Source organism: Nothobranchius furzeri, chromosome 2 (genome assembly GCF_043380555.1).
Source record: "Nothobranchius furzeri strain GRZ-AD chromosome 2, NfurGRZ-RIMD1, whole genome shotgun sequence".
Taxonomy (NCBI): domain Eukaryota; kingdom Metazoa; phylum Chordata; class Actinopteri; order Cyprinodontiformes; family Nothobranchiidae; genus Nothobranchius; species Nothobranchius furzeri.
Window position 1 is genome coordinate 73,211,628 of NC_091742.1, and position 24,828 is coordinate 73,236,455.

Below are 24,828 nucleotides of genomic sequence, written 5' to 3' on the forward strand. Positions count from 1 at the left end.
TTAAACTAGCTATGGCACATTTTTAAACTGTAAGACCCATCTTTGTTGTGGATATGTTTTATAAGGAAAATATACAACGTATTTGTAAAATGTATTAAGCCTGGTAGAGGAAAAGAAAGGTTAAAAAGAAGAAACAGTGTTTAGGGTATGTCTGCAAGTGCATGGAAAATATAAATAAAGATTTTATATTTTACAATAGAGACTATTTTACAGCTGTTAATGATCAAACATACAGTGATAATGACATTAATGGTTTAATAACCTGGGTCCTTTTGAATAACAAATGAGAAAATGCTGCCATTTATCCTAAAATGATTTTTGTAGAGATGCAGATGTAGTAGTCATCTATTGCACTTGTACAGATGAGTGTGTGTGTGTACGTGTGAATAAATAAAGGACCAGAGCTTTACAACACGAAGAAAACAGAAATGGTCATGAGAAATGTATCGGGTTCATCCCTAGAGGTAGGACTGAAGGCAGATGCTTAACCAACGGACCTGGATGGAGTCATTTAGAGAATTTTATTGATCGTCCTCATGTTTCAGGTTGTCGTGTGGGCCAGTGATGGGGATGCAGTGTTCATCAGGGAATACACTCTGATTCGACGAGATCACCTTTCTGAAGAACCCCTCCAAAAGCCAGAAGACCCAGTAAGTTCACATTAGCATGTTAGCTCAGTAGGGAGTCACTTGTGTTCCAACCAAGTCCCCACAATTTGGGTCTGAAAGTGAGGCCAATGCGGAAGTGAAATAAATTGCAGTTCCGCCCTCATCCACTAGGGGCTGGTGTCAGCAGCGAGCAAATCCCCTTGTTAAAAATACCAATTTCACAGCAGAAATAAACATGTTTACAGCCTGGTTCCAAAACATGTATTAGGTTTAATAGATCTAGTTTACACTCATGACAACTCTGAGGGGGGTGAATTTTTTGCCACTCTTCTGTTTAAGTGTATTAAAAGCCTAAAATTCTGAATAATTAATGAGCATCAGACCCACGTGACCGCAGAGCTAGCTCCGTGGAAAGGCCTCAGTCTGAGCCTCGGCCTCGCCTGAAAACTGTTCCGCGATTTTCAATCTCTGAACTTAGACCATTATTTGTAGCGTTTGTGTATTCATTTTGATATTATTTGTGCAATTTTTGGACAAAATGACTTGCTGTGGCATTAATTGCACTAATAGAGGGTCCAAGGAGTCTCCACTTCATTTTTTTTCGGTAAGTAAAATTATATTTATGTATTTTAGGTCACTGCCGAGCTGAGCTTAGATTTTAATATGTACTGTTTAACCATGAAATTTAAATGTAATAGGGTAAAACCCAGTGCATTTAACATAATGCTGCACTTTAGAAAATGGGTTGAAATATAACATGTTGGTGGAGCTGGGTTCCGACTATCGGTATGGTCCCCTCCCCGCAGCTCTGCACATCTCTGATAGCCGCGGCGTTTGTCTGCTGCGCGGCTGCCGGCTTGTGGAGCTCTCCGATGGATACCGATGTTTTCCACTCGATTCTCCCGAGCGGCAGCTCTGCACATCTCCGATCGCAGCAGCGCTTGTCTGCTGCGCGGCTGCCGGCTTGTGGAGGTCTCGGGAGACCTCTGTGTTCCACCCGGTTTTACCCAGCGGTCAGCCCGGCGTATCTCTGACTCAGAAGCTCTGGTGTTGTGCACAGTTAACTCTGGTTGTAGCTAGGTTGCTACCTCCATTAGCTTAGCTCCCACCTCCGCGTTAGCTTTGGGGATAGCTTGTAGCTACATCGCTTCAGTTCGACTGGTGTCGTCAGTTGATCCCAGCCTTACAGCCCCACCCTCAGCTCCACCTCTTTTCCCTTTTTTGGAATTGTCTGGGCTTGATGGAACCTGTGACACATTCAAAATGGCGGTGGTGGCCACCTCCCATTTTAGCTCAAAAACGTATTTTTGGAATCTATGGAAACCCATTGTCCAGTATATATGTTGATGGTTCCAACTGCTAACTGAATGGTTTTAATTTCACCTGGACCATCTCTGGATGTCTCTACCTCACTCTAAAGCTCCTCTTCCTCCTGTCCTGTGAACCACTTAACTGACAGAGCGATCCAGGATACACCGATTGTTGCTTTGAGCCACATTAAGGGCTGAAACCACCCAGAACAGTCTGGATATTAGGGTTTGTGCAGCTAAGTGGTTGTTAATGACCACTATTAGAGTCACTTTGCAGCAATGACTCAAGACCCAATGAGAGGACACGTCTACTTAGTCTGTCCTCACGTGTTTCATGGATTTGTGCAAAGTGATTTTTTTATTTTGACACTTCTCATCTGATGGATGTTTTGTTCCGCCTGGATTGTCTTTGCCGTTTACACACTTGATTCCACATAAGGCAACAACAATCACGGCTTTTTTTAAATGTCTTCTTGTGGGACTTGAGAGTGAACAAGAGCCAAAGTGGTTCTGCTTTCTGGAAGAGTGTCAGAGTTGGGATTAATTGAGGTTGAGGTGGGGAGTGTTTAGTGGCCATGGCAGCAGCTTGAAGAACAAGAGAGGCCCGTAGCTCAGCCACACACCGACTTGGCAGCTGTGCTTCACATTTAACAAGAGGTGAAAAGAGTAGTGGTCTGCACAATTAAACACACAATTTGTCTTCTGGAAACGCACCTACATGTTTTTGTACGCCAACGTAAAGTAATATTTAAGCTCAGCTTTTTAAAGGTTAATTTTACTCCAAGGCAAAAGCTTCCAGGACTTTCTTAGGTTTTTGCAATATGAAGTTTACTTGTGCATGACTGAAAACATGCACTTTTATTCACATGTTATGTGGAGGAATGTAGAAGCAATGACATTTGGGTGGAAAATATTTCTGGAGGCATTCATTAGTAGTACACTAATAAATAAGGATATAAAACTGGCAAATGCTGGTTATATTAAACAGCAGGGTTTCCCCCAGCGCTTTATAAGCCTGGCGGCCCACCAGGCTTTGCTTGCCCACCCTCCAGGCTAAGCGTCATGCCCCGCTCCCCTTCCCGACCCTACCGTAGAGCCAGCAGCAGAACGTGTGCTGGGTAGTTTTGGCTAGCTTTTAGCACCCCCTAGTGTCTGTTTGTTGAATCAAAAGCAAAATGCCCGAAGTGTGACCTCTTTGAAAGGACGAGGAGATGTTGAAATTTGAACGGCTATAGCTCCATCTCCCCTCCTGGGGGAGGTGAAAGCCACTCCCCATACTGTGCAGGTACAGGGACAGCGGAGTCATTAGAGAAAGCTAACACGGCAGTCCAATGTAGGGCATGGTTGAACGCTACGCTAATATTTAGCTCCAATACACAAAAGAAAATATCTTTTCATTCCACTCCCTCCTCTTCCACAGTTAGTTTGAAGCTTACAGACTGACATTTGTTAAATGCATGTTGAGTTAGCATTCAAGCTAACGCCATGTTAGCCTATGGTAAATAATTTTCTGCACTGTTATTTCTTTTACGTAAACAAAATGTTTTTGTTTACAATTCTCTAAAACACAGTAAATTACTTAGTATTTCTTCTTCTTCTAGCATTGGTCAAGGTTCTAGGCTCACATATAGCATTTATTTAGCTGTAGAGGCCAGGAAAAGGGACTTAAGCAAAATAAACTCAGAAAGATGACCTAGAACAGGTTCAGATAGTCAGCTTTAAGCATTTTTACTTAGAAACATTTGAAATTACGTACCCCAGCTTTGAGATGTCTTTTCTTTCATCAGACATCCCTATTGCAATGTCAGAAGTACTGAATCTTATTTAATTTAAACTTTAAAATCACAATTTTTTATCAGATTTGTAACTTTTGATTTTCCTTCTTACAGTTTTGTATTATAAAAACAAAACTAAAAGAAACAAAACTATAACAAAAGATTTATAAAAACAGAAAGTTACAAAGATCTTATCCTCAATACAATTAATGATTTAACATCATCCACCCCATCTGGATGATGCCTACAACAGTGGCAGAGGGGTTGAGTGACCGCCCTGTAACCAGAGGGTTGCAGGTTCGAGCCCTGCTTTGTCGCAGTGGTTGTGTCCTTGGGCAAGACACTTAACTCTCCCTGCCTGCTGCTGGTGGTGGTCGGAGGGACTGATGGCGCCTGTGTATGGCAGCCTTCTGTCAGTGTGCCTCAGAGCAGCTGTGAAGCTCATCACCACCAGCATGTGAACGTGTGTGTGGGTGAATGACAGGATCTGATGTGAAGCACCTTGGGGAGTTGTTGATCTCTAGAAGACACGATAAGTGCAGCTAATTTACTGCATTGTTTTTTGAGTGTTGAGTCTGTAAAAAGCCTCATTTGAAATGAATTTAGCTCCAAAATTGTACCTTTGAACATTAGCTTGTAAGACAGGTTTGCATACTCTCGTGAGAGGCAGGGACAAACATGTTTCTGTGCTTCAGGTGATGCTCAGCCTCTTCTGAAGCTGAATAAAGGGTTTGCCTTTCTGGGGTCTCATTTATCAAGCTTGCTTACGTACAAAACGGGGTCACAAAACTGCGTAAGCAACTTTCCACGCAAACTTTGGGATGTATGAAAGAAAACTTAGCGGAAAAATGTGCGCAACTTTAAGTTGACTAAGGACCTGGCTTACGCACATGTTGGACATGGAGAGCACCTGCTTTGCTGCTGCTGAGAAGGATACAATTATGCAATCCTGCAGCATTATCACTTGTACCGCTTCGTTTTCACACAGAACAAGACCCCACACACTCACACGTGCGCGCGCACACACACACACATGCGCGCACACTTACACACACAACCTGAAGCGCAGAATACGGGATGCAGAATATCAGCGGGGGGACAGATTGAGACAGAATGTCATGCGTCTGTGACAGTGTGTGTCCTGTCACTGTGACCCGATTGATCATGTGTCCTGGCTACTTGGACAAGGGAGATCTCTGTTTGGCTGACTGGTTGGTGACTGGGGATCGAATCCCGATTGGACCATTTTTTTAATATCCGCCACAGATCTCTCTGAAGAATTCACAACATTGACGACTTCAGCCGTGGATTTTCTCTTATTTGTTTTGCAAAAGCACTTCCTTTCATTTCTCCACCTCACCCACAGGTACCTCAACTTCTGCTTCTGTGAAATTGAGCTTCCTTGATCTACGGTCGCCATCGTCATTGGCGGAGCGCTGCAACAGCCAGCTTATGTATATGCATGAGATCCACAAGGCACTTTGCATTGACTATTTGTGGCAGTAAGTGGGCGAGGTGAGGGCGGGATGTGACTAAAATGCAGTTGAGAACATTTCTAGATAGTTTCTGACTTATGAAGCGGAGACTGCGTGCAGCTGTGCGTACTCCATGTTTGATAGATCACAAACCTACCGGTACTTGGCGTAAGTACATTTGTTTTGCTGAGCTTGAGTATGGTTTTAGTAAGGATTCTACGCAATGTTTGATAAATGAGACCCCAGGTTTGTTTACTTTGGGTCGAGTGCTGCTGGATGCGTACAAGTGCTTCATGAAGCTTTGGTCTTAGTGAAAGTGCTGAGCGCTGGTGAGAGTGGTGTAAAGCCACGTGGCTTTGGATTCAGGATCCTTCTATCACCCGTTTGTTCCACCAGCATATGTGTTCAGTAAATGTTTGGCCCACGCTCTGCCACAGCGATTTACTCCCTCAGCTTGATGTGGTTTTGCAGCAGTGCACTGTGGGTACTGGCGTTGTGCTGCTGAGGTAACGCAGAGCAGGAACGGGACTTCACCACAACACCCTCAGCACAAGTGTGTGCGTGTGTGTGTGTGTGTGTGTGTGTGGGTGGGTGGGGTGGGGGTGGGGGGGCTACCAATTCTCACACACCCCTAAAATTCATGTAATCCTGATTCTGTTTGCATGCTGACATCTGCAAGTATTGTGCTGCGTTCTACAGAAATCCACGTGTTTGTGATTTCTGAGCCTCAGTGTTTAACCACACACACACACGCATGCACGCACGCACGCACGCACACACACACACACACACACACACACCTATAAGGAATTATCTCCCTCTCTTTGCTTCAGCTCCTCCTTAACATGTGGAGGCGTGCAAACTGTTCCTGGATGAGAGATTGATTGGTTTCTGATGTTTGTGTTCTTCTTCATTAACTTGCACAGACACTTGCAGAACGTCACAGACGTGATCATGCCAAAACAAAAGAAAAAATAGTTTTGGCACAAGATGAACTAATCCTCTGTTAGTGGAGGTGATTGTTTTGTTTTATTCCCTGGCTCTGGTCGTGTGGTTGGGCTCGTCATGGAGGCACCTGTCATGGATGTGGTTTCCCTCTGGGTGAATTAGGACATTGTAAGCAAAATTAGATCTCCACCGCAGATTTCAAAACAAAGATAGCGCAGCTAAATTACAACATGTCACCCTGGAAAGTGTATTCTAGATGTGAAAACATACAGTAACTCTTTGTCTTTAGCAGCTTGAAGGAAATCAGCTTGCAAATAAAAGTGTCACAGAAAAGCAGCTTTTCATTTTGCGGTGTTTGAATGAAAATAAACTGCAGGGAGGCGGTTAGGAACTTTGATAAAGGTGTGCGAGCCCACTTGGCTGAGGCAGCTTGGAGTTTGTGGCCAATCGTCAGTGTGAGCAAGCTTTAATCTGAGTTACAGCATTAATTAGCTGCTGCTGATGGATCTCTGCCACCCAGACAGCGCTGACACGGAGCTTATTCTTCTGCTTAACATCACTCGAGTGGCTTTCTGTCCTGGTGCACATTAAGAGTTCCGTGTGAACGAACATACAGTGCTGTTCCTTCTGTTTTTAGCTTTTTCTCTTTTTGTGTCTAATGAAATAACTTCTGTAAAGTTTCTACTTCTAAAGATATAAACGCTACCAACCTGGCCTTGTGTGATAGCCCACTTACTTTAAACAACTCTGCTAATCATCAGAATTCATGGTTGAATCAATTACAGCAAGTAGCACAGGTCCTGAAGCAGCAAAGCAGCTCCAGACCAACATACTACCAACACTGTGTCTGACTGCTGGTTTGATGTTCTTCTCCTGAAATAGTGTTCTTTTGATTTAATTCATACACACTCATTTTTTACAATACATTTACAGTGGTCTCTCTTATGAACGAATGCCTTCTGAATTGTTCTCCGTAGGGGAAAAAAAACTCTAGCACTTTTTTTTCAGGAAGTATAGTTAGCCTGAGGAGATGGGAGCAGAAGATGACAGGATCTGGAGTCTTACTCTGTAATATTCATGTATTCAAACATCTCACCTCTGATTGGCTAACAGTAATGTAACTCTTCCACTGCCTCCGTTTGCTTTGGAATGTTGATGTTATTTATGGAGACAAAACAAGTCTGGAGGAGTTCTGACCTGAGCATTTCCCTGTCTGTTTTCTCTAGGCAGCTAATGCAGGAAGTAGAGTCAGGGAACCGTTTCTCATTTAGCATGCATGTGGAATAGAAAAAGTATTACACATCTCTCCGTGAACCTGCTCTTTAACCAGCTTTGGTGCTAACTTAGTCTCTTGCAGCTGAAAACAAATAGAACAGAATAGATTAGACTTTATCAATCCCATAGTAGGGAAATTCACTTGCTACCGCAGCACTTACACTTAGAGAAAAGGAAGATGAAAAATAATAACAGGATTACAGGTAAACACACAAAAGCAATACGCTATTATTGTAACCTTCAACCACCAAAACAACAAATAAAAAGGAAACTATGCAGCATAAAGGACACAGACATACTAATGTACATTTGGTATTCCACAAGTATTGAACACATATTGAGTACTGCATTAGTGTTGTTGTGTACCAGGATAATGCCAGTACCAGTTAAACTGAGGAGTTATTCACTCTTACTGCAGAGGGGATGAATGACCTACTGTAGCTTTCTGTTTTACATCTGGGATGTCTCAGTCTGCCTCTGAAGGAGCTGTCCATGGTCTCCACTGTGGTGGAGGGTCACTTGGGTCAGAAGCAGCAGGGATAGTGAAGCTTGCATTGACAGGTGGTAGCACTAACAGCAACCAACTCACTGAGAAGTATTATAACAGTTTTGACTTAAAGAATTTAGCTGGAACACGTTTGGCCATATTGAAATGTTTTATTTTGAAAGTGGAACATCGTCAACTCTAGTCATTACAAACGGATCTAAGTCCTCCTAAAAGGAACTTGGATAAATGTTTTCAGACTCTACATCAAATGGATTCACAGAATACACTCTCAGCACTTACTCTCGGGCAGCTTTTTAAAGTTTTTTCCTCCCTCAGAGCCCTCTGAGGGAACTTAATCTTTTCACAAACCACAAAATTGAAAAATGACCTTTGACAGTTGTCCAAGTTGAAAAGTGAACACGGTTTGAAACACAAGCAGGCACACTTAGACCAAATCTTTGTACAACACAGAGGTAATCCACTGAACGGGTACAGGTATAATTTAAGGATATCTTTGGGTTCTCATTAATGTTGCCACACACACACACATATATATATATATATGGCAACACAGCAGATGTCCTAAGTCATGGTACAGATGTCGGTGTAAGTTTCTATGGAAAAAATAAGAATAATTAAAATCTTATCCGCTATGCTAATTGGAGGGTAGGAAAATGCCCACAGATGCACAAGAAATGCTACAGCTTGCTAGCATGGCAAGCCATCCTATGAACAGCAGAGGCCAAAAGTTTGACACGCCTTCTCATTCAATGTGTTTTCTTTATTTTCATGACCATGACCATTTACAAAGGGGCCAACAAGTGCTAAACACCTCTGGGAACTCCTTCAAGACTGTTGGAAAACTATTTCAGGTGACTACCTCTTGAAGCTCATCAAGAGAATACCAAGAGTGTGCAAAGCAGTAATCAGAGCAAAAGGTGGCTTTTTTGATGAAAATAGAATATAAAACATGTTTTCAGTTATTTCACCTTTTTTTGGTTAAGTATATTACTCCATGTGTTCATTCATACAGGGAGTGCAGAATTATTAGGCAAATGAGTATTTTGTCCACATCATCCTCTTCATGCATGTTGTCTTACTCCAAGCTGCATAGGCTCGAAAGCCTACTACCAATTAAGCATATTAGGTGATGTGCATCTCTGTATGAGAAGGGGTGTGGTCTAATGACATCAACACCCTATATCAGGTGTGCATAATTATTAGGCAACTTCCTTTCCTTTGGCAAACTGGGTCAAAAGAAGGACTTGACAGGCTCAGAAAGGTCAAAAATAGTGAGATATCTTGCAGAGGGATGCAGCAGTCTTAAAATTGCAAAGCTTCTGAAGCGTGATCATCAAACAATCAAGCGTTTCATTCAAAATAGTCAACAGGGTCGCAAGAAGTGTGTGGAAACACCAAGGCGCAAAATAACTGCCCATGAACTGAGAAAAGTCAAGCGTGCAGCAGCCAAGATGCCACTTGCCACCAGTTTGGCCATATTTCAGAGCTGCAACATCACTGGAGGGCCAGTGCCTTCAAGAAAAACACGATTTTCATGCAGGACAATGCTCCATCACACGCGTCCAAGTACTCCACAGCGTGGCTGGCAAGAAAGGGTATACAAGAAGAAAAACTAATGACATGGCCTCCTTGTTCACCTGATCTGAACCTCATTGAGAACCTCTGGTCCATCATCAAATGTGAGATTTACCAGGAGGGAAAACAGTACACCTCTCTGAACAGTGTCTGGGAGGCTGTGGTTGCTGCTGCACGCAATGTTGATGGTGAACAGATCAAAACACTGACAGAATCCATGGATGGCAGGCTTTTGAGTGTCCTTGCAAAGAAAGGTGGCTATATTGGTCGCTGATTTGTTTTTGTTTTTGAATGTCAGAAATGTATATTTGGGAATGTGGAGATGTTATATTGGTTTCACTGGTAAAAATAAATCATTGAAATGGGTATATATTTGTTTTTTGTTAAGTTGCCTAATAATTATGCACAGTAATAGTCACCTACACACCCAGATATCCCCCTAAAATAGCTAAAACTAAAAACAAACTAAAAACTACTTCCAAAAACATTCAGCTTTGATATTAATGAGTTGTTTGGGTTCATTGAGAACATGGTTGTTGTTCAATAATAAAATTATTCCTCAAAAATACAACTTGCCTAATAATTCTGCACTCCTTGTAGTTTTGATGCCTTCAGTGAGAATCTACCAATATAAATGGTCATGAAAATAAAGAAAACACATTGAATGAGAAGGTGTTTCCAAACTTTTGGCCTGTACTGTCTGTATATATACTGTAGTCTGGCCACGTTCAATAGACAGAGCTTGGTTGTGGGGTGAAATCTATGGTTGTCTTTCAAACTGTCTCTGCATGGTGATTGGACAACACTATCAAATCAGAGCAATGAACAATGTGATGTTTTCATCACTATGGAAATCAGTCAGCAGGGCAATCCTCCATAGACCGTCCTTTTTGAATGGAGCGTGGCTAGACTGACCTACAAAATTCTGCGGTTTGTCTAGAGTTCTAACAGCTAGCTGCTGCCGCTGTAAAAAAACATACATTATATGTAAATAATCACATCAAGTGAAAATGACAGTGTTTTATAAGGAAGCTCTATGACATTTTATTTAGACTGCAGATGTTTTAGGTCGGCAGAAATCCACTTTGGTCCTGGCTGATTTGTAACTAGCTGTTAGCTCATCAATCTGGTCAGCACCAACCTGATTCTCCAGGTGACGTCATTCAGCAGGTAAGGTAAAGTAATAACTGTCTATACCTTTTTACAGCAAACCCTCCTAAAGAAATCAAAACAGTTGCTTTAAAAACTTTTAAGCTAAAATAAATACAGTCTTTAAAATATTCTTAGGCATGAAAGTTTTTAAATAAAGTTTTAATTTATCTGGTGTGTTTTAAACTAAGAAAATTAAACCTGACAAGTTATTCTCCTTGCAAGTATGGTTTTAAAGACCAGAATCACCTGGAATCACAGACTTTCAGGCCTAATGATTGAAGGAAAGGAGACAACACCTCTTCTTATGGAGAAATGTAATTTGTTAAGAGATTGTTTAAGTTCACTGGCCTTTCATCTCAGATACAACCTGAACCAGAGCAAGATCTGTTTGCATAATTAAGTCACCATAGCAACGTGCCAACAGCACCTGATCTACAATTACAACACTTTCAGAGGGAAGTACATCCTCTCCTATAGACTTCCCGTATTCTTCCCCCCCTGTGATTTGTGTTTTCTACTCAAGTCTTGATCCAAATCATAGAGGAAAGTGACCCAGCGGAGTTCTGAAGCTTCCAGATTTATGAGGCCAACAGTGAACGATGAAGGTGTTGTAATAAAACCACTCTCTGGAGGCGTCGGGCTGGAAGCCAAGGTGTTAGCTGACTTAAAACAACCATTTGCTCTGTGGAGTAACATCGTCCCCTGATGAAACGTCTGTGTTGTCTTGCTCTGCAGCGTGTCAGTGAAGATATTCTGTCTCTGATTTATGAGGGTAATCTTCACGTTGCTGCTGAGCCAACGCAAAGCCATCAATCATTTGATTTTTGAAGAAGTGATTAATAAAACAGAAACAGCAGGAGACCTATCCTCTCATCCTCATTTTTATTTGACCCCTCAATAATCTGAAGCAACGTTCTGTTTCCTCCACGAGGACGGCTGTGATTTGTGGCGCCTTTCGGGTCTGCAGGTTCGACCACGGACAAACAAGTCATGTTTTTCAATGAGCCGAGATGAAGTGCAGTTTTTCTGCTGGAGGTGGTGGGAATGTTTAACGTAGAGAGATAAAAAATTAACAAATCTTCTGTAGGACCTTTAATAAATGTGGATATCACTGAGGCTTGTAGTTTTGTTTTGCAGACACAAGATGCTGCTCTTGAGCCACACAGCCTCCAGGTGATGAGAAATTATAAAATATTTATTTAAAATAGTTTTCAGTGACTAAACTAAGTAGGCAAATCATATTCTTAATTAGGGGAAAATTTCAAGACTCGAGATTATAACTCAGTCTCATTTTAAAAAAAGGAGTAAATTTACACACAACTATCAGCTTTTCCTTCAAAGATGTATAAAAAAATTTACTAGTAATTTTTAAAATGTAATATAATGAAATGTAATAAAGAAATGTTTAAAAATAAAATTTATGAAATCCATTATATTTTTTCCAAACTACATTTTTCATTGATAATTTTTTAAAATAATTTTTTCCACCTAATTGTTAATGTTCATTTATAAAGTATTTTACAAAACAAGAACTGTGGGGCTGCAGAAACAGCAAGACACTCAATAATAAAATAATAAAAATCCAAAAGGAAAGTAAAATGTAACAACAAATTCATAAAACACACTAAAAGGTAAGATTAACCAGGTCCCACCTTCGCTGAATACCATAGAAGAGAATTAATCGTTATCTTATCATCTGATGAAGACCAGCAGGTGGGAGCACATTACACCAGTTTTAGAATCTCTACATTGGCCCGCTGTATGTTTCACGATCGATTTTAAGGTTCTCTTAATGGTCTTAATGGTCTTGGGCCTTCTTATCTTTCGGAACTGCTTTCATCTTTCAAACCCTTGCGACCTCTGCACTCCTCTGGCCGCCGTCTCCTTGTGATTCCAAAAGTCAGGACGCATACCCATGGCGAGCCGTCCTTCGTGCCAGTTTTTTCCTCTGTGGGGCCCTCTGCCTCGGGGGTGGTGGTCGACTGTGGCGGCCTGGGAGCACCTCGGGGAGTTCTTAGGCGGTGGTGGGGGTTTTCGCCCTACCTCCCTGGGAGCCCTGGGCCGGTGCCTTTGCTGCTGCCATTGATCAACTACTACCGAGGCAGATGGCTCACCTGATAGCGTGTCATTCGTTACCGTTCATGTGTGTGTGTGTGTGTGTGTGTTCCTTAGGAAAAGGGTTGTGGGATTGGGGGGGTGCAACTGTCATAATTATTTTTATATTTTGGGGGAAATGATAGGATTAGGGGTTATATGGGATGATTTTAACCTGTAAAGCACTTTGAGCTGTATTTTTTGTATATGAAAAGTGCTATACAAATAAAGTTTGACTGACTGATTGAATGAAAACCAATCATTTAACTGAAAAATATCTAGAATGCCTTAAATATTTAATAATTTTAATTAAACTATAGCAAAAATTGTTTAACAGAGAAAATGCTTAATGAAAGTGCCTAAAGGTCAGCTGTTAAATTATAAATCTGAATTATTCCAGAATTAAGTCTTTCATTTAAATAAGCGATTCACATTTAAACTCTAAATTTACTCCACGTCGGATTTAATGCACAAACTGTGGTGTGAATTATTTTATACCGTCAATGTTACAATAATTATATCAGGATGCCTACTCTGGTGTTTTGTTGACTTTTGGCTACACTCTAGCTCATCCCCACCAGCGTGTGATTGTGAGTGAATGACTGATTGTGTTGTGAAGCGCCTTGGGGGGTTGTAGAACCCTAAGAAGGCGCTATACAAATACAGGTCATTTACCAATTAACTCCCATCTGTCTCCTGGTGCTGTGTTTTCATGTTAAAGTTAGCAAAAGCTGAAGCTAATGCTAGCTCATAGACGTTTTGATGTTCTGCTATAATCAAAACCTGTTTGCTGCCTGAAACTTACAGCAGAACTATTCAGGAAGGAGATCAAAGTCACACCTCATACAGTGCCCTTGTCGACAAACCATCTCCAATCAAAATTCTACTTAACTTTCTTAAACTTCTCACGGTGAGTTTCGCCAAAGGACGTTTGTACTGTTTACATTTTTATTAAGAAGTAGAATGCAGTTGAGGAGTCAGAAACTTCAGTACTTGATTTGGTTGCTTTATTGCAAACCTCTGACATCTTCCTGACCTACTGCTGCCCCGTCATACCATTAAACAGGGTCAGATAGTCAAATTGAAGCATTTTTAAGTTGCTTTAAAAGCTGTAAAAAATCTTTCCCTGCTTTAAAACCAGGTGTATGTTACTGATATTCATGCTTCTTTAAGATGCTGTGCTACAAGCTGGATGGGGTGGAGTCACGTTACTTTGTGTATGTAAACTAAGCTGAGCAAAAATATAAACGCAACAGGGTGTCCTTTCATTATGGGCAGTCTAAGGCTACGTTCATACTGCAGGCCTTGATGTTCAATTCAGATTATTTGCATAGATCTGATTTTGTTGTGTGGCCGTTCACACTATGACTGAAATGCGACATCAAACTCTCTCCAGTGTGAACGCTTCACGGCCCCAAAGTGACCCGCATGCGCAGAAGACAAGAAGTCACACTCAGTGGAGCCGAAACCAGGAGCGGCGGAGTCAAGGCCGGATTATAATATGGGCAAACTGGGCACAGGCCCAGGGGCCCACAGCCACAAGGGGTCCCACGCAAGCAACAGTCTTTTTTTTGTGTGTGCAGAAGTCTTATCGTTGGAGAAAAATGTTGACAAGTAATTAAACTTGCACCCACATTTTCTAAGTTAACACACATTTCTTTTAACAACAATAGTTTTTGCATCTTTACTGCCTCCTTCAGCTCTCCCCCCCCCCCTCCCCCTGCGCAGCAGCCTTTAAACTCACTGATGCACCCGCAGCCTCTCAGAGTTGCTGCTGCTCTAAACATTGAAAGAATCATTTAATTTTCTGTTCCTCACATCTCATTACCTTCAGTGGTGTCTGTTTGTTGCAACCACCAGGCACAAAAGCAAACTTGTTTTTATTTGACTATTTTTCTGTCCTGTCTCTGTTTATTATCTTCCTGCATCTCCTCTCAGTCCTAAAGAAAAACTGCTACCTGCCTTCATATATATTCACCTTATGAGTTACCTTTGAACTGCAGTTAAAAAAGATCTACCGACCACAAATATAGCGGAGTGCGCACCACGTGCCGGCCACACCGGTGAGGTGAAATCACCGGACGACGAAACAGGTTATGTGCTCCGCTCTGCAGCAGTAAAACACATCAGGCACAAATAAAAGACAGAAAACATAAAAGGATATGAGTCGACATAAACAATCGCATGTTAAATTTGTCTTTGAGGATGTTACTGTGGTCGTTCTCAGGACGCATCTGTCTGGAGCGCGTCATGAGACAAGAGGAGGAAGGAGACAGAAAACAAGAGGAGGAAGGAAACAGGAGACAAGAGGTGGAAGGAGACAGGAGACAAGAGGAGGAAGGAGACAGGAGACAAGAGGAGGAAGGTAACCGGAGACAAGTGGAGGAAGGAGACAAGAGGAGGAAGGAGACAGGAGACAAGAGGAGGAAGGAGACAGGAGACAAGAGGAGGAAGGAGACGGGTAACAAGAGGAGGAAGGAGACAGAAGACAAGAGGAGGAAGGAGACAGGAGACAAGAGGAGGACGGAGACAGAAGACAAGAGGAGGAAGAAAACAAGAGGCAAGTGGAGGAAGGAGACAAGAGGAGGAAGGAGACAGGGGGAGGAAGAAGACAAGAGGAGGAAGGAGACAGGAGGAGGAAGAAGACAGAAGACAAGAGGAGGAAGGAGACAGGAGACAAGAGGAGGACGGAGACAGAAGACAAGAGGAGGAAGAAAACAAGAGGTAAGTGGAGGAAGGAGACAAGAGGAGGAAGGAGACAGGGGGAGGAAGAAGACAAGAGGAGGAAGGAGACAGGAGGAGGAAGAAGACAGAAGACAAGAGGAGGAAGAAGACAGAAGACAAGAGGAGAAAGGGGACAGAAGACAAGAGGAGGAAGGAGACAGGTAACAAGAGGAGGAAGGAGACAGGTAACAAGAGGAGGAAGGAGACAGAAGACAAGAGGAGGAAGGAAACAGGAGGTAAGTGGAGGCAGGAAACAAGAGGAGGAAGGAGACAAGAGGAGGAAGAAGACAGAAGACAAGAGGAGGAAGAAGACAGAAGACAAGAGGAGGAAGGGGACAGAAGACAAGAGGAGAAAGAGGACAGAAGACAAGAGGGGGAAGGAAACAGGATACAAGAGGAAAATGGAGACAAGAGGAGAAAGGAGACAGATGACAAGAGGAGAATGGAGACAGAAGACAATAGGAGGAAGGAAACAGGAGACAATAGGAGGAAGGAAACAGGAGACAATAGGAGGGAGGAGACAGGAGACAAGAGGAGGAAGGAGACAGAAAGGGGGGGGGGGGGGGGGTAAGCACATTGTGCCCAGGGCCCCCTGCAATGATAATCCGGCCCTGGGCGGAGTTGTGATGTAATCCTGATCCTGTGGATAAACTATCAGTGAAAATTTGTACACCTGTTAATTCTTCCTGGGAACTGTTTTTAAACTGTAAACTATTTTACTCCTTGTTCCTGCCGTCTCCCTGGATTATTATTTACCAAAAATGTTCTGGTAGTAATTCATTCACGGAGAATCCCCCTCTCACGGAGCCCCCCCCCCCCCTCCTTAGCCTTAAGGCACACCTGTACATTATTCATGCTGTCTAATCGGCCCCTTAATATAACACACCTGTGAGGTGGAATGGATTATCTTGGTAAAGTGCTCACTAACACATGTAGACAGATTTCAGAACAATATTTGAAAGTCAGGGGTGTTTTTGTGTATGTAGAAACAGTTTCAGATTTTTCAGTTCAGCTCATGAAAAATGGGAGCAAAAACAAGAGTTGTGCATTTATATTTTTGTTCAGTACACACTCCAGCTTTAGAACTAGCCACCACTGACTAAAGTGTGGAACACAAAAGCAAAAAAACAATAAACAAGATAAAAAAACAAATAAGATAAATAATGTAAGTCAGTAAAATCAAATAAAATGTAAAAAAAGATCTTATAAGGCATGAAATACACATGGATTAAAAAAAAATTCCCACATATTAACTTTTTAAATGTCCTTGATTTTTGTCCATGTTTTGTTACTATCTAGAATTTTTTTTCCATTTATTTCATTTATTCACATTAAAATCAATACACAAAACCAAATTACTAAAACCAAAATGAAAAGGGGACATAAAGAAGAAAAATGTATGTTATCTGCAGTTTTTAACTAAAATAACATTAACACAAATGAATCACCAGTAGGGTTGTCACGGTGTGAAAATGTAACCTCACGGTTATTGTGATCAAAATTATCACGGTTTTCGGTATTATCGCTGTATTTTTTTTAAACGTGCTATATTTTTAGACAACTTAATAAACCCTGTATATCAGGAAAATATTGTCCTCAGTTTGTGTCTAAATTTTGCCTAAAATTTGTTATTGTAATTATGTTGTTTATTTGTTTACATTTGTCCCCTTTAGTCTTTAAAATACCAATATTTGCCCATAACTTGTTATTTTTTGTCTGTTTGATGCCATCATTTTAAAAATATTAGATCAGATGATACTCAGTACTCAAGTAGCCTTCTAATCAGATACTTTTTTTTACCCTTACTTGAGTAATAAACCCTATATCAAGAAAATATTGTCCTCGGTTTGTGTCCTTCCAGTGAGCTTTGCAGATGTGGGAAAATGTCATCAGGCAGTAATCATTGTTAAATTCATAATTATTCTCAGAGAGAGACCAACTCTTATCTGCCCCTGGAAGCCCCGTAATGCATAGCGTCATTTCAATATGGGGGTGTCCGCAACACGGTTTATATGCAGGTAGCGGCGCTGCGGCTGCTTTATATAGCGACTCGTTGCATGCTCCCTCAACCCAAATCCTCGGATCACCCATTTTATCTAAAACGCTAACGTTAACTTGCCTTGCGTTGACTGTAGAGTTGTGGGTGATGGTCACGCAGATGTGTCATGAGATTTGAAGCGTTGTTGCCTTTCACAGACTTTTTCTGCACGAGCTACAAACAGGATAGCCATCTTCTATCAACTGTCCCTCGGCATTCTTCAAATATCCAAAAAATGCCCATACTTCCGACTTTGTCTTCTTTGAGGGATAATAAATGTCCTGAGCGTGGCCGTCTCTTCCTTTGACCATTATTTCAGCTTTAGCTTAAAGAAAGTTTTGGTTTTAAACAATAAAGCGCGCATGTGCCGCCGGCAACTTCAGTAGATGATGCGGTGGCTGGTAAGGGTCACCGCACCTACACCACAGCCACGGTAATCCACCGAGATAATATATTTAAAAAAAAAACGACTGTTATTATTTTTGTCAACTTTTTTACCGAGGTTTACCGCTACACCGGTTACCGTGACAACCCTAAACACCAGTATAAGTCTAAATTAACTTTGAGCAATACACACACACGCACACACACACACACACACACACACAATATATATATATATATATATATATATATATATATATATATATATATATATATATATATATATATATGTATGTATGTGTGTGTGTGTGTGTGTGTGTATGACATCAAATAATATTAATTTCTCATGTCCTTCTCTCAGGATTTTACTATTTCAAATAAAACATTTGACCACAGGTCATTGAAATATTGAATAAATACATCCAAGAACAACACACCTTAAACCCATTTGATGAGAAGTTTGAGCTATTTCTAGCATAAACTCCACTCTAGGTGTACCCTGCAACAGTTACTTGTTTAAAATATTCCAAAGAAAGAAGCTTTTGTAACAATAACAAGCCTTGCTGCTGTTTCCGTGTGAAGTGGAATAATTTTGTCCTTGGAAAAACGTATCGACTAGATTGTAACATCCTCTCCTTTCATGGTTATCCTCCCTGCTTCCTGCCCGAGCTGCTTCCTACGCAGCGGTACAATCACTTCACTGCATGGGAGTTCACTACAGTAGCATATTTAGACAGCTGTAAGCTCAAAGTCTCTTGGGAAAACAAGGTAAAGAGTTTTATTTAGATTTTTTCAATGTGGGAGGAGGATGAAATGAGAGTGAGCTGATCTACTACAGCACTTTTCCTGTGTGGTTACCATCCAGTCCCGCTTAAACTGTTTCCTCGCCCTCCCCCGTCACCTAAACAAGCTCTGACTCGACGTCAGCCTTAAAGGTGGACAACTTTTCTGTGTAACCTGTAAAATAGGATGCACTTTCCCTGTTTCAGCTCTTGTGTAAATGAAGATGTACCGAGTTAGGAGTTTTGTAGCAGTAGCTCAACAGGTTGAGCGGGTTGTCCAGTAATCGGAAGGTTGCAGGTTCGATCCCGGCTCCGGACAGAGAATTCTGCTGTTGTGTCCTTGGGCAAGACACTTAACCCCCCTTGCCTGCTGGTGGTGGTCGGAGGGACCGGTGGCACCTGTGCTCGGCAGCCTCGCCTCTGTCAGTGCGCCCCAGGGCAGCTGTGGCTACATTGTAGCTCATCACCACCAGTGTATGAATGTGTGTGTGAATGGATGAATGATACACTGTAGTGTAAAGCGCTTTGGAGTCCTTACTCTGAGAGGTGCTATACAAGTGCGGGTCATTTATCATCATTTATCATTTGTTATATAAACGGGAGGTTTTCATAGTGTGTTTAAGGAAATAATGTATTACTTGGCACACCAAGGAGCATGGCACACACACACTCCTGTCTGGTTTATTTCCATCAGTAACTCTCATTAACTCTCTCCAAAACTTAGATGCTGAGAATCAGGAAGTTAGGGTTAACAGCATCTAGAAACCCTGGAGCTTCAAGAGATATTGCTGTCACCACTTAAAACATGAAATAATATGTTTTATTTGTTTTATGTGCTTTACACAAGAATTGTTGCAATATTCAGGATCAGCAGAAAGAAGATGTGCCATATATTTCAGTTGACTTCCAAGACGATGGACTTTTGATTGTTTCTTCATGCTTTTTGGGGGTCCTTTGAAGTTTGTAGTTCTTTAATTTTCAGTCTACTTTTCTGAACATTTATAGTGGAAATGTTTTACTTAAAGGTCTCATTCACTCGTTATTTCAATAAATCAGCAGTAGCCTCTAGTGTAAATTAATGCCTTGTGAGTTATTTTCTTCAGAAAATTGCTCTGATGCTCCTGTTTCAGGAAGTAGAAGTTAAGCCTGGTTCATGCTGCTCCGTCAGCTCCGCAAGGGACAGACACGCACGGATTGACGGAAGCGTTTTGCTCTCATACTTCTCCGTCTCCTGGAGAGTGTTGCAAAGCAATTGCCCAGTAGGACAACAGAGGGCGTAGCGCTGTTCTGTGTTTTATCCTGTCATGTATCGGTCCAAGATAGTGTGTTTATGTTGTGTTTTTTGTGTATATAAGAGACTTTTTAACACGGACACATTTGTCTCTCATCCTCCTCCACCTCTTCATGCGCTCCCCACCTCTAAACCCACGTTTCCTGTCATTTCCGTCCACAAATAAAACGCTTGCTGCACATCTTTTCACTCCTCCAGTCACGGGGAATTAAACGTTCATATTTTTAGAGTTTTTCACGAGGATTCTCCAAGCTTCGCCGTGTCTGCCGCTTGTTATCCTCGGCTCTCTTTATGTTTTTGAGGGTGCAATGGTGGTGCTGTAAACAACAGCGGCGTCCTGACCAATCACAAGCTTGCGTTGTCCGTCTCGACTGACGGATGTATTCAGAAAAGAGAGCTTGACTCCGTCCGTCCTTGCAGAGCTCTCCGGCAGGTACGCAAGGACGGATAATGGCGTTGCGTGTCTCCGCACTGACGCAGACGGAGAAGCATGAATCAGGCTTTAGTCGGAGGAGTGGGCGGTGGAAAATGGCTGGAGTTTGAGTCATGCTTATTAATATTCATGATATGCAAACGTGTCACCTTGCAATGCAACACGTCTCTTCCACTGCCTCCACTCACTGTTGATGTTTTATCTCCACAAATTACACAAACCTGAATGTGTTCAGCATGTGGTGGAGTTGCTAATGCTAACGGTTAGCTTCCACTAGCTGAGTTTCGCTCTGCTCGCTCCTGGCCATAAAATAAACACAGCCTTCTGCGATTGAAAACCAAAGTGGGTGGATTCACGAATTCAAACTTTCCCTGTGACAAAGACGAGACTTGTCTTTTCCCACTCAAGTCATTTCTGTTTCTTTTCTGCTGCTATTTTTCAAGTTCAGCATGCATGTGCAACTCAGAGTGACAAATCTTTTTTCAAACAGAACAATGGGGCTTGTGATCACACGTGATTACGCATAGCATTCTGGGATGTGCATGGACACGTTGGAAGCTTGACGAGTGTAAACAAACCGTGAAACAAACGGTACTGTCGCAGAAAAGAAACGGATTTGGGTGAAAAAAAGTGTTAAACAACATTATAAAATCCCAAAAAAGAATGTAGAATATACAGGAATACATTAAATAAAGACGTTGGGGACCGGGATGTGGACAAAATCAGCGTTATGAATGATTTTATCCACATGAAAGACCCAAGACTGGAGCACTGATGACGTATTTTTGCCGCTGCAGTTCTGCATAACGGACATTTTCGGCTTTCTTGTTTGCTGTGTGAGCGGATGTAAACGTCCGGATGAGAGGTAAATGTTTTATTTGTTGGTTTTTCTAGTAAAACAATAAAAATATCCCACAGAAGAAGTGTAGCAGGAGAAGTTGTTTTGTGTGTCAGCATGCCCGCATTAGCTTACCGGTATTTCAGTGTAGCCTCCATGTGTGTGTGTGTGTGTGTGTGTGTGTGTGCGCGCGTGCATGTTGTGGTTGAAAGAAAGAAGCGATGTATAAAAAACATGTTTTTATATTGTGCAACAGATCCTCCAGGCATCAAAAACCTGAGTTAGACAAGATATTAATTTATAACATTATAACTCATGTTCAATCTCTAAAATAAGTTTTGTCTTTATTGATTTGTATGCTTCTGGTGATGTTGTTTATCTTAAAACAACTTTTTCTCAAGCTGAGACGTTTAAGCTGCCATCCAGACACAAAGAGTGTTCTGTGAAATGGTGAAATTCCAGTTTTGCAACCACATGGAATCGTGGTAGCACCATTTTTGTATATCTTTGAAAACGTGTTCCAGAGTAACACGGTCTCAAAACGCCACCAGTATGTTTTCATGTCAATTCACTAACTACAATATTCATAAGCTTTGATGTCATCAACTCATGTCTAATATAATGACCCATCATCTTCTGGTGCAGTGCAAAAGCTTGCTACACACATTGTGGGTAATGTCTGGTGTTGGCTACATGAAGACATTTCTAGAAACAGTCTGATGAGTATATTTTTCAAACCAAATAATAAAAAGACTTTTAAACAAACTGTTTGCAATGTCTTGAGTCACCAAGTAATCCCCTTCTGGGTTTATATTAACTCTTAGACATGTTGAATTCTTCACTCAGCTTCGTCATACATCAACTCATGATTACATCTAAAAGAGTCGTGTTCAGCTGTTTTCTTTCCCTATTGTGGTCATATTTGTTGGATTTTGAGTCTCCCAAAAACAGAAGACATTGCCACAGCAGCATACTGTCACGCTTTCTTGTCCTAAGCAGAGACTTCTGTTTAATGTTAGTTAGGACATTCGGGAAGGAGGCTCTTTTCATGTTTTTGTTGAAGCTTTAGTAAAAATCTGTATGCGTCCCTGTGGGCCACATTATGTAGACCTACCAAAGAGTCTGCTGTATTTGATCTGCTAGTAGTTTGGAGAACATTTCTCATTTAGTTGTGTGAACTAACTTGTCTCTCCTGCTCACACCATGTTAGCAGAAAGTGATAAATTGACTCTAATTAAATGATAATCAGCTCGAGGCAAAGTCAACTAACCACCGTGAATAAATGGAGTCATTCCTCACGGGCCTGTTGGCAGCTCAGTTGTGTTCTTTATGTGCTAGCTGATTAAGAAAGCACATGGATGAGGAATGTGTGGTGGTAAAGCAAAGCCAGTTAGTCGCTGATGGACAGCTTCCTCTAAATGTACAGGTACTCCTTAAAAAATGTAAATATCATGAAAAAGGTTCGTGTTTTTGTCACTCATTTAAAAAGTAAAACTCAGATATTGTTGATTATTATATGTAGAGTGAAATATTTAAAGCCTTTATTTCTAATCATTTTTATGTCTGTGGCTTATAAACAAAACATTTTTTTAATGTTTTTCACAGTGTTTTTTAGATTGATATTTAATTCCTGCAGCACAGTTGATGTGAGGAAGTTTCGCTTGTGAAAGATGAGAGACAAAAGTAGAATGCAAAGATCTCCACCAGTTTCAAAACATCATTGAGCTGATTTTTTTTACCATTTTTCTATTCCAGTTACTGTAGTTCCAAAATATTTTTGGGTTTTCTTGGATCTTCTGCCTGTTTCAAATTACCTCCAAAATGTTTCAGGGATTTGCATTTGGGTATTGGCTAATCCTCAATCAAGTTTGGGCATAGTTGTGGGCAGTTCTTCTTGAATTATTCTCTGATGGATTTGCTAAAGATCACGTTGAGAAATCCTCCTCTGATTGAGAAGAGACAACGAGTTATTTTCTATCAGCACTTTTTTTTTAACCGTGTCCTGTCTGGCTGTGAAGCAAACAGAATTGATGTCTGAATGCTGGTAACAAGCCTTGCAGATAATGAACAAGAGTTTGCTTCTAGACCTGCAGAAAGAGAAAGAATAGAAAAAAATGGGACACACAACAATACATCAGGAGCAAGCTATCACTGCATCAGCCTGATGATGAAATATAAAATCAACATTGTTTAACTGAACAATCACACAGTATTAAATCATAGGGCAATTAGTGGCAACGACAGCCTTAAGACATGTGTTGAACGTGCCCAAGCCCATACTTTTGAGAGCACCATGTGAGCCCCTGTGTGTGTACACATGCTTGTTTATGTAAGGTTTCTCTCTAAAAGTGTTCAATAGAGTGTGAGGGACCACAGATCTGCCCCCCAAAGATGTGTAGGAGACGGGGGGGAGCTTCAAGTCCCAGAGATCCAGGCGCTTCCCCAGAACACAGGAACCCCAAGGAGACTGTAACCAGAAAGGCCCCCGCCCCTTTTGAGAGGCACAGAGGATCGCCCCGGGGGGCCACAACCAGCAGCCGGCAGAGTCCCGGGAGATATCAGCGGCAAGCACACAGGCCCGCCCGCAGCCTCCCACCCCCTAGCCGGCCGAGCCCGGGACCCACCCCTGCCGGGGACCCAGCAGAGCCCAGGGACCCAGACCCCACCAGGCAGCCACCGGGATTAATCAGGCAGACGCCAAAGATCTTAAACCCCCTGACCTGGGAGCCACAAACACTCAGGCAGACCAAGGCACCACACCCCACGTCAGGTGTGGCAGGGGGAGGGGAGACGAAGATCTATATCATCAAAAGAAGTCCCAGGAGAAGAGAGGAGTCAAAGGCCCCACCTGACATATACAGTCATACACAAACACAGTCACACACTCCCTCCCTCATGCTCACACATGCACTTACAACCAAAGACTTACAAAAATGCACGCCGGACACCCACTCATGCTCCCCATACACACCCTATTCACCCTGGTCCCGGTACTGCTGCACATTGGGTACAATCATTACCGGTTACCAGAGTTTGACCCTTTCTGCTGGGGTGCTGATGAGCAGGCACCCCGCCCAACACTGAGCACAGCAACCCACCACCCCAGACCCCAACCAGACGGCCAGATATCCCTCCTAGCCTCCAGCCCCAGGAGGCCAAGCAACAACAGATGTGTGCTAAGACCCCTAGTCTCCCTCCGCCTGCTCCAATATAGTGTTGTGTGTTGATGAGGTGTATTCCATGGCTGTGGTGAGCGGGCAGTGCGGGCATTGTCTGGCCTATGCCAGCTGATGTCACTGCACCACCCCACTTGCACCCACAGCCCTCGGTGTCTAAGTGCAGTTTAAAATTGGAAGTGGGCACCGGCACTCGGGAGAAGGCTGAGAAATCCCCCTGCCAAGTGCCGTTGAATGTGCTCACTCCCAAGGCCCTAAGTGTGTGTTTGCGCGGAATGTCATCGGTGGAAGTGTATAAGGTGCAAATAAAATTGGGGGGCAGGTTGCCACAGGAATGCGGAAATGGGGTCCATACCCACACTCCCTGACTTGTCCACCCCCCAAGGTCCTATGTGCATGTTTGTGTGATGATGTGAGGGAGTAGGAGGAGAAAAATATGCGG

The 24,828-nt window shown here is 42.2% G+C and overlaps 1 protein-coding gene across 3 annotated transcripts in view; it reads left to right on the top strand.

Moving 5' to 3' along the window:
• adamtsl3 (ADAMTS-like 3) overlaps positions 1-24,828 on the top strand; it is a 193,177-nt gene that overhangs the window by 76,340 nt on the left and 92,009 nt on the right. For all 3 annotated transcript variants that reach the window (XM_015946509.3, XM_015946510.3, XM_054747523.2), the window contains exon 2: positions 546-650. In XM_015946509.3, coding sequence (XP_015801995.3) covers positions 546-650 — 105 coding nt within the window. The remainder of the gene's footprint in view (positions 1-545; positions 651-24,828) is intronic.